The sequence below is a fragment of the Chelon labrosus genome (assembly GCF_963514085.1).
Source record: "Chelon labrosus genome assembly, chromosome: 17".
Taxonomy (NCBI): domain Eukaryota; kingdom Metazoa; phylum Chordata; class Actinopteri; order Mugiliformes; family Mugilidae; genus Chelon; species Chelon labrosus.
The window spans coordinates 8,965,741-8,978,349 of record NC_140350.1 but is presented as its reverse complement, the minus strand read 5'-3'; the positions used below and the strand labels follow the sequence as shown (position 1 = coordinate 8,978,349).

Below are 12,609 nucleotides of genomic sequence, written 5' to 3'. Positions count from 1 at the left end.
TGCAGCTGTTTTCCCGGAAAAAGTCACTGTTAGTGACTACACTGGGAGCGACACCTGCGAAAGAACAAGAAAAACAGTAGTAAGATGGGATACCGACTCTGGAAAATGTGCAACTGGCCTGCAGCCTCGGACTTCCACGGTTCCAAAACTATATTTCGTCTGCGTTAATTGCTTTTTGATCGTGTGAAATTTGTATGGAAAATCCAAGTACAATTGTGTTCTGCATTATTACTTATTCCATCTATAAGAGGGGTCAAAAGATGTGAGGACTTATTTCAGTGTGGTGTGGTTGCTGTGTCTCTGGCCTCAAGAAAAAATAAATAAATAAAAACACGCAAATCTAGCCATGAACAGAAGAGAGGAGTTTGGGATTGATTATATTGCATAGATAGTTAGTCATTATATTAGAAATACACATGGTATACAGAGTCACGTTTCAGTGTATGTGTTTGCATCCAGTCTTACTTGTCTGACCGTCCGGCAGATATGCTTGGTTCACTCTTCCCTGTCTCTGTCCAGCAGCGCTCAGCTCGCTCTGTGTCCTCACTCTCCTGCTACACGCAAATAAACAACCGAGCAGTTTAGTTCATGAAGAAACTCATAGTTATGTAGCTGTGGAATGAAGAAGAACTAATGACAAAATAGTCAGTATTTCGGTGGCCTCTTACCTAATTTCATTTTGGTAGTTGGGTTCTAGAGGAGATCGTAAGATATCAGATTAGTTTTGAATTTTTTACGTTCCTGACTGAACTTTTCTGCTTCATGTGATCTTCGTGTGATATGACTTAGGATTTATATAATGAACGCCTTACTTGTTTCTTTCCTGCGTTTGCAGCAGAAGACGATTCCAATTATGAGCAAAACCAGCAGGGCACAACTTCCAAAGGACACAACCACAGCTATGAGCACAGTCCAGTCAGTTGGCTTGGGAACTGTTGCAGGAGGAAACATGTGAATGAGGAATGGGAGACTCAAAGGCCTAAAAACTTAATACTGTATAATTGATATTCCCCAGAGGAGGAAAAGTATGATACTCTCCTTAGTTACAAACATACTGAATGTACAGTATATCTGAACACACTGAAGTCTGTAAAAAGACACAGTGATAGATTTAGTCCTGATTTTCTTACGATTCTCTCTGTGCACGTGGTATAGGCTGAGGTTTGCACCTCATTGGCAACAATGGTGCTGTAGATCCACTGGCTTCTCTCACACACCAGAACCTTTTAGCTTTAACACATCTCCCAGCCAGTTTGCATCGAGAAAAAAAACATAAACTCTCATCTCCATTAAAATTTCATTTTTCTTTCTTATGCAGTTCTTGAATCAGGACTATGTTAAAAAGGCCCGTCTCTGTGCTTGGCTGAAACCCTACGCTCAGGGTTATTGCTGTTAATGCAATTTCTATACATCATATGTTGAATGGGTTTTATATTGAGTTAAAACCTGATTTTATCTTCAGTTACCCGGGTCATCAGGTAAACAGGTCTATTTGTGGAATCTCAGTTATTCATGAGACACCGACTTAGAAATGTACATTAATGCAGTAGAGGGGTAATAAAGAAACGATTTCAGACAAAGCAGAACTGACATTTGAAAACTGTAAATGGACAGTTTAAAGCAGGTGTATCAAACTCATTTTGGTTCAGAGGGCCACATACAGCCCATTTTGATCACAAGGACCAGTAACATAACTGCATGATAATAACCTAAAAATAAAGACAACTAACTTTTAGTGCAAAGAAGGATGAGTATGTATTATGAAAATGTTCAAATTTAATGACCCATCCTTACCATACAACATGAAATTTCTTAAGAAAAATAAGTGCAATTTCAGCACATTGCTGCTACTGCTGTTTAGTTCTGGGTCTCAGTGTTACATCCACAACTCGTACTAAAACAGTGTGACCCCTAGTGGTCAAGCTGGGAACAGGTGCCAATTTTATTGAACAATTGCAATTAATATCTGTTGTGTAATTTTCGTACTTAGCAAATTCATCCCGTGGGCCAAATTGGACCCTCTGACCGGCCGGGTTTGACCAGCGGGCCTTATGTTTGACACCCCTGGTTTACAGGAAAAATTGAGAAGAACCAGCGATGATGGCATTTTTCATTTAACTTATTCTTCTTTCTCAAAACGTAGGTGTCTATTCGTCACCTATCTACTACCAAAAGTTTAATCAGTGTCATGTTTGTTATTGTAACATAATCCTTTACCTGTCTTTCAGTTAGTTTTACTGGCAGCCCTTGTGTTTGTCCTGTCTCTATAATTGCCTTTTCCTCTTTTTTTGTTTCCTCATGTGTGCGTTTGGGTTTTGTTAAACAACATAGGCTCAGAGTGAAACTTTCATATGAAAATAGACACAAAAAAGTGTCCTTGGTTTCTAAAATGTTTTAATATGATCTCATTAACTGTGACAGTACAATTTAACAGTTTCCATAGCCATCCCATGTGGAAAAAGTGTGGGCGCATGCTTTCTCCAGTTGTATGTATTGTATGAGTGCTCTGCTTGAGGACAGTTTATACAGTTTCACCCGTTTCAAGCATGCAGTGTTTTACACATGCATTGAAATGCCCATAGGAGAGGTGTGTAAAATCAGAATAGTTTGACTTTAACGCTACTGTATGTACAGTTTGTCAGTTTTTCATACTGCCACCAGATGGCTCATGAGAGCAATGTTTTCACATCTCAAGCCTTGTGTGTTTAGTAGGTTCAACTGTTCGTTTGAAATGTTTTAATCACAGAAAGTAAAGAGAGAAGTGAGAGACTTTTCTCACCAACTACCAAGAAGACGGAGCTGGATGCTGGGTTCGTTAGCGCCGGCACGGTTGCCAGACATTGGACTGTTGTATTTGAAATTCTCACTGCCTGGAACGTCAGGACACTGGTGGTTTTGAAGAAATCCCCGTCAGCCATGCTGGTGGTGTTGTACAGGCTGCTGTTCACAGCGTCACCATTTTGGTTCCAAGTGATGACAGGCACAGGGAACCAACCAGATGTTACACACTGGAACTCCACCTGCTGGTCCTGCATCACCGTCACACTCCCTCCAAGGATGCTGACTGTACCTCTCTCTGGCAAATAAAGACAAGAAGAGATGTTAAATCAGCAAGGCAACATGTTTGTAGGATTGTAACCCAGTGGTCAACTTTGTCGATGAGTAGTAACAACATGTTTAATAATCTTAAATAATAAATAGCTGACTGTTTTGCTATGGTTAATTTTTATTCACTGCCACAAGATCCTATGAAAAGAACAAAAACTACAACTGATCATAGCTGCTTCGAGCCATAAGAAGACTAACTGGGTATGAGGTAGGGTACTTGAATGTAAGCATTTGACTGATTAGCAGCATAGTGTGTGCAAAGATGCAAGGATGTGTGCAAAGGGTTGACTCCCCCTTAATCTTTTGATTTTCTGTGGTTTATTCTGTGGTATCTTTGTCTTTGGGATCAACATTGGAATTAACTTTTGTCTGTTATTTGTTGAACAAACATAGTCTGTTAGTCTGCTAGTCAAATAAATCTATTGTATTACAAGTATAATTTTTGTGTGGTGTACGAGCAAGACCAAAACACATTACTGGGATTTGCCATTTAACAGATCACAGAAACCTCAAGTAACAAGGAACTGTTTATAGCAAATGGTTATACAGAGAAAGACAACAGTGCTCCCTGAGAGGGGCTTCTTTGTATTCAATCAGCAATGAGGATTTTTAAAGAACAATCCAACTTTATATGCTTACAGACCGAATGGTACAAAGTACACTAATAAAGAGAAGATAGGATGGAAGGTCATAGATTGACCTGCTGATCGTAACTGAGGACTTATCAGAAAGGGACAATTATTACAGGGTATAAAACATGATATAGAGAGACCTTTATTATAAATATATGTGTCTTCCTTATTTCAATTATGCTGCACACAAATAAGGCAAATCAATTGTAACCTCTCATAGATTAAACAAATAACACTGATCCTGTTTTGACACGTTAGCTGATGGCTCTCACAGTTAATGTGTTGTAAGTGGGAAATCTGATATACAACTTACAGGACCACTGATTTCTTGCTGCCTGACAACACAGGACACTATCGTTGGTCATTTAGATTCAAGGCCTTCCTCTGTCTAAGCTATTTTGGTGGCCACCGAAGGGCTGATTAGGCAGAGGTGGTCGTATTGTTTTGGCTAGTGTTGAACAAGAAGAGGGGACATGGATTGTTTTGACAGCAGCATTTCTGACATTAGCCAAAACATAAGAGAAGACAAGAATATTAAAACAAGACTTTCTTTACAGTATTTGCCATTGACTGCCAGTGTCCCTCAATACTGTCCCCTAGCAGAAAAAGTAATCAGGTCCTAAGAGATCCTGCTCAGCAGCATGGGACAGAGCTCCAATACCACTTCCCAGTCAATATCATTCACTAGATGTTACACAGTGAGATTACAATCAGATAACAGTCAGATTTAGTTCTTCGTATACTGATGGAGGCACATACAGAGATTTGCTGCATACTGCTGTGTAAGGGCTTGGTTGGAAGCTGCATTACAGGATTCAGAGGCAAAGATGTTGATCAGGCGTCAGAGCTGAGGTGACCTGTTGAAATGGTCCACAACCAGATGTTTCTCGCTTTTATTTTACGGGGAGCGACTCTAAGCATTTCCGCACATCTCCACTTATGAGCGTCTGATGTCAGGACATGTCCTGGTTTGCTGAACAATAATCCTCCCTGCAGACATACACTACACATCTATTACACTATAAGATGATGTTAACTGCTAAGTCCTCGGCCATTTACACTTTCTGCTCTTTATGCCAATGTCTTCAAGACAGAGGCATGAACTGAATTACCAGTATGTGGTTATTTTTTAAAAGCAGAATCGTTTAGGGATGTCAGCACCTCTATACAATATATGTCAGTTGGCCCACACAGACAGTGCCAAAGAGATGAATCTTAAAAATCCATCCCCAATATTTCATGTACTGTCATGAATGGGGTCAATTTTTTCCAGCTATCTGATGGACCGCTTCGAAATTAACACTCAGTCCCACAAAACTAACAGCATTGCCATCAGCCTCGCAGTGAACATTAAATTTAAATAGTGACAGTGCTGTCAGTATATATGAGTCTCTGAATATCAGCACAGTACCATTTTTTCATTATGAATGATGGACTTAGCTATAGCGTTAGCATGTAGCTCAAGAAACTATTGTGCTTCAGACTAAGAATCAAAATTAGATTTTCCATCCGTCACACACTGCTTTAAATTTGTGATGTCTATCAGATTATACACTGGAAAAGGTTACTTCAAAGATTTTCTTCTTGTATTTTTAAATTTGTACATCTTGTTTCCTGTATATTTGCTCAAAAACTCCTTATATAGTACCAGCTGTGAATGTTTTATTATGCTGTCATTTTTTAGATATTGTTTCATCCTGACAGGAACTAAATTGTGAAATTCCAATCAGACTGTACAAATATGCTGCACAATTTTCCACATCGAGACACAAATCGGTCCCTGTGAAGTGAGTCCCTCATATTACCACATCATGTTCCAGTGTAGCGCAATGAGTAGTTGTAACAAATGGTTTAGATGCCCTTTGAGTGTAATGGGAAGATGATAGGTCTACATTTAGCCATCTAGCAACATGTTCAAAGACATCTAAAATACTTTCAAAATACATTTTCTTTCCCTTTTCCACCTTATTCTTTCATGTGAGAAGATTCTGAGGAGACAAATGGAGACCACTGCCGCCCTCCAGAGTACACTCCAGTGACTACAAGTCTCTCACAACTATTTTTATAACACAGAGTAAGTGAAACTAAGTTCCAGGATGAGGACACTCCTGAGAAACTGACGCTTAAGGGACTTCTTCCCCCTGCATCCAGACTCAGGAGCAAGAGTCTGAAAATACAAACACCAGCCTGCCCCAAAATTATTAAGCACATATACATAATGCACAGCTTCATACATGTTAATTACCCACCTTGAACATTAAGTTGTGCTGTTTCCTGCCTGTAGTCCCCTTGCACTCTGCAGGTAACCGGTCCTGAATCATTGCGGGTGGTGTTGTGGATGATGAACTCCACACAGCTTTTGTCACCAGTTGAGCAGAAACTGGCAACATACTTCTCTGAAGAGGAGATATTCCTACCGTTTACTTCGAGTGTGAGGACCTGAAACTCTCCGACAGACCAGGCCATGACCTGCCATTGTCCTGGTACGGTGGCGCTGAACCGGGCATTGGAGCCTTTAAGCACATTTGAAGTCAGCGGCTCCAGCTGGAACTGTAATGGCACAGCTGGATGAAACAAATGAGACAATATGTCAGAACATTACAACATTCTGTAGAACACAAAGACTTTGTGGGTGTTGTTTTATGAATATTCAATTCAGTTTTGATTATCAATTTCTTCTATATTTCCTTCCACTGCCCAAAGACATGCTCCAAAGCTTAATTCATTCATTCATCTTCTGTAACTGCTTGTTCCTGAGGGGTCGCGGGGTCTGCTGGAGCCTATCCCAGCTGTCATCGGGCGAGAGGCGGGGTACACCCTGGACACCCTCTGTGTTAGCCCCGCGTTAGACTGGTGACCTATCCAGGGTGTACCCTGCCTATCACCTGATAACAGCTGGGATAGCCCCCCCAAACACACTCACACACACTTAGAACACAAGCGCTGATTCAGGCCACTTCTTCGTGGTACCTAATAAATCAGTTATGCTGCGTGTTCATGCAGAGGTAGAGCTCGCAGACCACATTTGATCAGGATTTGGCCTGAGAATGTTTCATTGATCTTCTCTGATTGCCTGGGTGAAAACCAAATGCTTCTCAACCTCACTGAGATGTACAGGTATGCAATTTAAAATGTGTGTGGAAGTTACCATATATGGTTCTTTTCCCCATAAAGAGTTAAGAGGAAGAAACCTTGAGCAGAACCTTAAGCTAATGTGGGGGAACCCATCTGCTTGAGGCCGGCCAGGTAGAGAGTAAAAAGAGTGAGAAGGAAGGAGAGAAGAGAAGGGCAGCAGGAACAAGATGATCCATACATCTGATTAGAGCTTACATGCAGCATCTATTCATGATACAAACAAGAGATCAAGGTATAGCTGAAGCATGTAACATGAAAGATTGATAATGAATAAAAATGTATGGATAAATCTAGCATTCACAATATTAACTGTAGAAATGTTTAGTGGGTACATAGAGTTCTCATAAAGTTACTGTCATGGAATAAACAAAAGCTCTGTGGGCATAAAACTGTCTGTGTAGGAATGGATAACTACAAGCACTGAACACTATGCAGGGCCAGGACCACAGATTAGTGGCATGCAGCTCTGCAGATTAGAAACTCGAAGAATGAAACGAAAATTACTGTTGAAACTGACCTTTCCACTCAAATCTTGATTCTTAACACCTGCTTTTATTAATGAAATCGCTGGAATTGCCTGAAGGAATATTGTAACTGGATTATGTTTATGTTTATTCTGTTCAAATAAATGACGCTTTAATTGAGAGACTAAAAAGTATTTTTATTTCATGCTTACAGGTCACATTAAGCTCTGTGAATTCATGGTGAAAGTTTCTAGAATTCTCAGGTGTTCACACCAGAGCAAATGTGGAGCAACAGCATAAGTAAACCTCACAGCAGAGTGCAAAGCGAGAAAATACTGAGCTAAGTCAGCCAACATACTCAGGACAATGAGAAGGCATGGTGCATGTTGCAGAAGCACATATCAGTCTTTGTTAGAATCAGTGCTTGAGAAGTGTTTGCATTTACTCAAAGTATGTAAATATGACAAAGGACATTGGTGTGGCTTTTGACAAGACTGAAACTCAAACAAAGCATTTATCAGAACTGATCCTTTCACAAACTGAGCGCTAAAGCAATGTGTTGCTGTGCTGTTGTTGCACCATTTTGAAGGAAAACTGTTCCTCTGTTTCTCAGACTGTTACAGTTGTCTGGACTGAACACTACTGTTTACATTCTGATCAGATTTGAGACAGCTGGGTTGACCAAGGGGAATACTTAATAACTATTAAGGTAAAAAAAAATCAGTCTGAACTTCTAGACTGGTGGGGTTCAGGCACAGTATTCACTTATACAGTAAGTCTTGGAAAACGCTAAAAAGCTTATAGTGTATGTAATCTCTGTTGTTATACAGTAGAATGCATAACAAGTCACAGGTTATTTGAAAGTCATTCCTATTAGTATTATTTGACAGATAAGTGGGAAGCAAACAAGAACCACAAAGGTTGTTGGTTCAGTTAATGTAGTCACATCAGAGTGAACAAAGCTTCAGAGTGAACAAAGCTGGATCGCCAACTAGACAAAGAAGGCAATTTTTCCAAGAGGTCAGGGAAGGTCTACACTGATTCATTTGTTAGAAATGTGCCCAACTAGAACAACAATATACAATTGTTTTGTAGATGTACATGTTCTTTTAAGACCGGATAAATAGAGTTTCATTCAGCACCGGATAACTACAAGGCAGGAGCCAGCCTTTGATAGGTGCAGTAGATCTAATTATCTGATAATAATTTTCTTCAGTTTTCTTCATTTGAGAGTTCTGTGTATACAATGACAGAATTATTATTTAGTTAATATCAAAGATTTTGTCTGACCACCTGTGAAAACCCCAACAGAGTTTTCTTTACCATCATCAAAAACTGTCAAACATTTACATTTGAGAAACATGTACCAGAGAATTGTAGTCAAGTTAAAATGGGTTCAATGATAAACCAGGGATGAAAATAACCTTTTATTTTCTTTCAGGGAATTAGTCTGATTATCATTTCTGATCTATAGCCCCAATCTGTTTGTATTTGTCTGGGAAAATAATGAAAATGTCCCGTATCAATGCGAGGGGTCTTTAGAGGCCCAGCAGCAAATTGGCTCCATTGGGCCCAGTAGGTTAATTTGGCCATGTGGAATGGATATTAAAAAGTCTGTGCAGTGTCTACAATTTATACACTGCATATTTATTCAAAGTGTTATACAATTTGCCTGTAATTCACTCATTCACACACACATCACTGGCATCAGCCCCATGCAAGGTCCTAAACAGAGGTCCTACCCACACCATCAGAAACAATGAGGGGTTTAATGTCTTGCTCCAGAGCCAACCCCTTTGGCTGGTAAAGTGTTTGGAGACGGTTCATTTCCTCATTATATCCTGTCGCACATCCAGTTTCGAAATGGCTATTATTAAATCTCTGTATGTAGAATGAAATGAATATATTTTACATGAGCAGTGTATGTTCATGTTCATAAACCTCACCCAGCCAGCTGTTGAGTTTCAGTTCAGCAGCTTAATTCAGACTGTGTGCGACATAAATATAATATACAGTATATAATTATTTGACCCTTGCATTCCATTCAATAAAATTTAAGAAATACTAACCTCTAGTGAAGCACAGTACAGAACAGATGTAGATGAGACATTTCCAGGAAGCGTACATGCTGCTAATCTGAAGGATGAAAGGTAAACGCCCATGAAAAACAGGAACAAAGCAAAAGCTCTTCTCGTCTGGAAGGGGGAGATAACTAAAAATAATACATAAATATGCCATGGTATGTTCAAGAATTCATTCATTCATCTTCTGTAACCGCTTGTCCTGTGAAGGGTCATGGGTCAAGAATTTAATGTCAGTTAGCATCTTAGCTAGGTTCTAGCTTTCAGAGGGATGTTTTGTTTTCCAGACACTGTCTGGAAAGATTCAAAGAAGTTATGACGGCCCGCTCTGAAGTTTTGTTAAGCACGGTTTAGTTGCGATTGTTGAAAGATGAGCTGGGCAATCTCCAGCATTTTTTCAGTTTAGGTTAGGCCCAGAAAGAAAGACGTTTTCAAGTGGCTCCCTCCGGGAAAGTACAGAAGGTAATCATAACTTTTTTAATGTTCCCTTCGAAGGGTTTTCTGGACAAACTGATGTAACTGAACCACCTCTAAGAATTGTATTTGGGACATTTTCCTAATGTTTACAACAAACATGTAACAATATATAATGTAAATCTAGAATATACAGTTTATCATCGGAAATTTATCATTTAGTTGAATTAAATGAATAACAAAAACTAAGGAAGTCTATATCTTACTTTCCCTTTGATTACTATACGATACTACCAACTCTACTTACGTCCTCACTTAAAAACCAGACTGATCTATTGTACTACGTGCGTGCTTGATTTATATCCAAGCAAGTAAATGACCATCTCAGTGTAGAATCTCCCCCTTCTAACCATTCCCCAGAAGTAATAACATTTTCAGTTTGACAGACTTACTGTGTGGTATCTCTGGCCGCGGTGCATTTGCATTTGGATCATATATCCATTTCCTGAAACAACAGGTGAGCAGAAGGACTCCACCTGCGAGTGAGAAACTCTCATACAGGGAGCAAGGTTCAGACTTGGTCATTGAAACCCAGCCCATATCTATTCAGCAGTGAGTAATAATGTCCTAGCCTCTCAGCAGTAGAACACACAGATGAGGTGTTGGGGCCTTATCTGACTGTTCTGTGGTACGTTGTCTCTGTCTATTTTATTGTCTCATTCTTATATAATATGAGTATTGTGACCTTACCTTTTTATTTTTTTAGGGTGTTATATAAATGTAACTTAAAAGTATAAAGGTATACTAAACAGCGCCTATCTGAAAACAGAATAAACAGAGTGGTGTAAATACACTACCATTAAAGGCTTTAAAAAACATGCTTTACCTATCTTATTGAGTAAAAAGGTCCTATACAATACCAATGTTTTCTGATTAGTTTTCATCACTTTCATTTTTTATTTTTTTTTGTCCCGATCCTCAATGCTTTGCAGTGGCCGAGGCACAATTAGAAACAGCCATGGACTGGATTGTATTGATGTCAACGTAGCATTTTGCTTATAATTAGAATATCCAAATTCCAATAATCTGAGGAAATACACACTAACTGTGTGTGAAATATGTTCTGTCAAAATGAATCAACCTATTTTTTTACTAGTTAATAATTAAATAAATATGGACATCCATTTGAGGGAAGCACCTGTAAATGACCAGCTTTAATTTAGGCATAAAAGCTCATATCTGGAATTATATTTGAATCATGCCATTTGAAACGAGCTGAATCAAAGAGAAAGCTTACATGTGAGTGATAACAGGGATTTCTGAATTTGGTTATTTTCTGTATTCACATTTTTTTTCACAAGTTGTGTGGTACTAGACTGTAAGCCTTTGTCGTTTAATTGGTGGGTTGTTAATGACTGTAATGAGCAAAAAAGTGTAGTAATGCCCACGCAAAGACAATGATAAAGAAGATGTTTAGCAATTAAACATGTATATGTAAACAATGGTGTATTTGAAATATTCCTCCAAATTTGATTTACAGGTTTGTTAATAGATAAGAAATTACCTCAAGAATACACACCAAAATGACTGTCAGCCAAAGTGAGTGTCATGGCTGGTGGTTGATATACAACCTTGGTCCACAACCCAGGTCCACTGGCTCTCTCTTCTTTCTTTTTTTTTTTTTTTTTCGCTCAGTCAGCTTTTGGCCTTGAGGATACATCTATCTCTAACAACTTTTTCCTTCAGTAATAACCAATAGCCCAGCTTGTTATAGGGTAGGGCATGTACAGAATAGTAGTCACCTGTCAAGGTAAAACAAGTTTTATGAATACATGTGTTGCCCCTTAGGCCCAGCTAGTCCCATTTTTGGTGCATGTTACTGAGATTCAAAGAAAGATGAGCTATGTATACACCGGGATTTATAAGGGCCCACATGTGTGGTTTCTGCCCTGTGAATATGAAAACTCCACAGGACGCCTTTTAAGATTTGATGCCAAGCTTTCAGCAGGTTTCAAGTACCGTCAGACCTCAGGAATTCTCACTTGCAAAACTAGCAAGATCCCAAGGCAATCCCTCTTACCAGGCTTCAAGCAACGTGCTTGTGGCTGAACAACAGATGTATAAGCAAATCATCGTCATTAGAGGAAGCAGTGACAGATATGGGCATGTTCTAGGAGTCACGACAGTGCGATGACAGACAGAAATGACCTAACTGACTGAAGTTAGCCCAAGTTGCAATATACAGATGTTTCATTCATTCCCATACTAATTATGTGCCTTACAAACAGCTTCCAAGGATGACATCTCAGATGGTTCTGTGTAACAAACCATCTGTTAGAGGAATTTCACAGAAACTGTTGGAAGTGTAGTCACTTAAAAGGGAGTGAATGATTACAGCTTCCTTATTGCTGTAATTATATGTGGGTGATCGTGTTTGCTTACATCATTCAAATATAGAAGTAACTATATAAATGGGGAACATTTAGTGTCTTTTGAAATAAAATTCACTTTGCTGGTAATAATGCTGTACCTTTTTAGCAAAAGTTTGAACTTGTTATACCGTTTTTCTTTAATGCTGTCTTGCTATTTTTACTTGAGAGTAAAACATCATGATAGACACTGTTACACACTCAGTAACAGCCTTGTTTCAGTATGATAACGCAAAGACGCTGTCAAACAAGTCACTCAACCTAATTTCCACTGGGGTATTTTACAACAGGTAAATACACGTCAGTGGACTGGAATGATGTAAACTTTGACACTAATCTTCTTCCA

The 12,609-nt window shown here is 39.1% G+C and overlaps 1 protein-coding gene across 1 annotated transcript; it reads right to left on the bottom strand.

The window, feature by feature from the left end:
* Nucleotides 1-436: 436 nt before the first annotated feature.
* On the bottom strand, nt 437-9,466 carry igsf5a (immunoglobulin superfamily, member 5a; the record flags this gene model as incomplete). The annotated part of the gene is made up of 6 exons (XM_084564276.1): nt 437-554; nt 669-693; nt 813-932; nt 2,771-3,076; nt 5,990-6,304; nt 9,409-9,466. The coding sequence occupies 6 exons, from the start codon at nt 9,464-9,466 to the stop codon at nt 437-439; spliced, it is 942 nt and encodes a 313-aa protein (XP_084420402.1).
* Between the last annotated feature and the right edge of the window lie 3,143 nt (nt 9,467-12,609).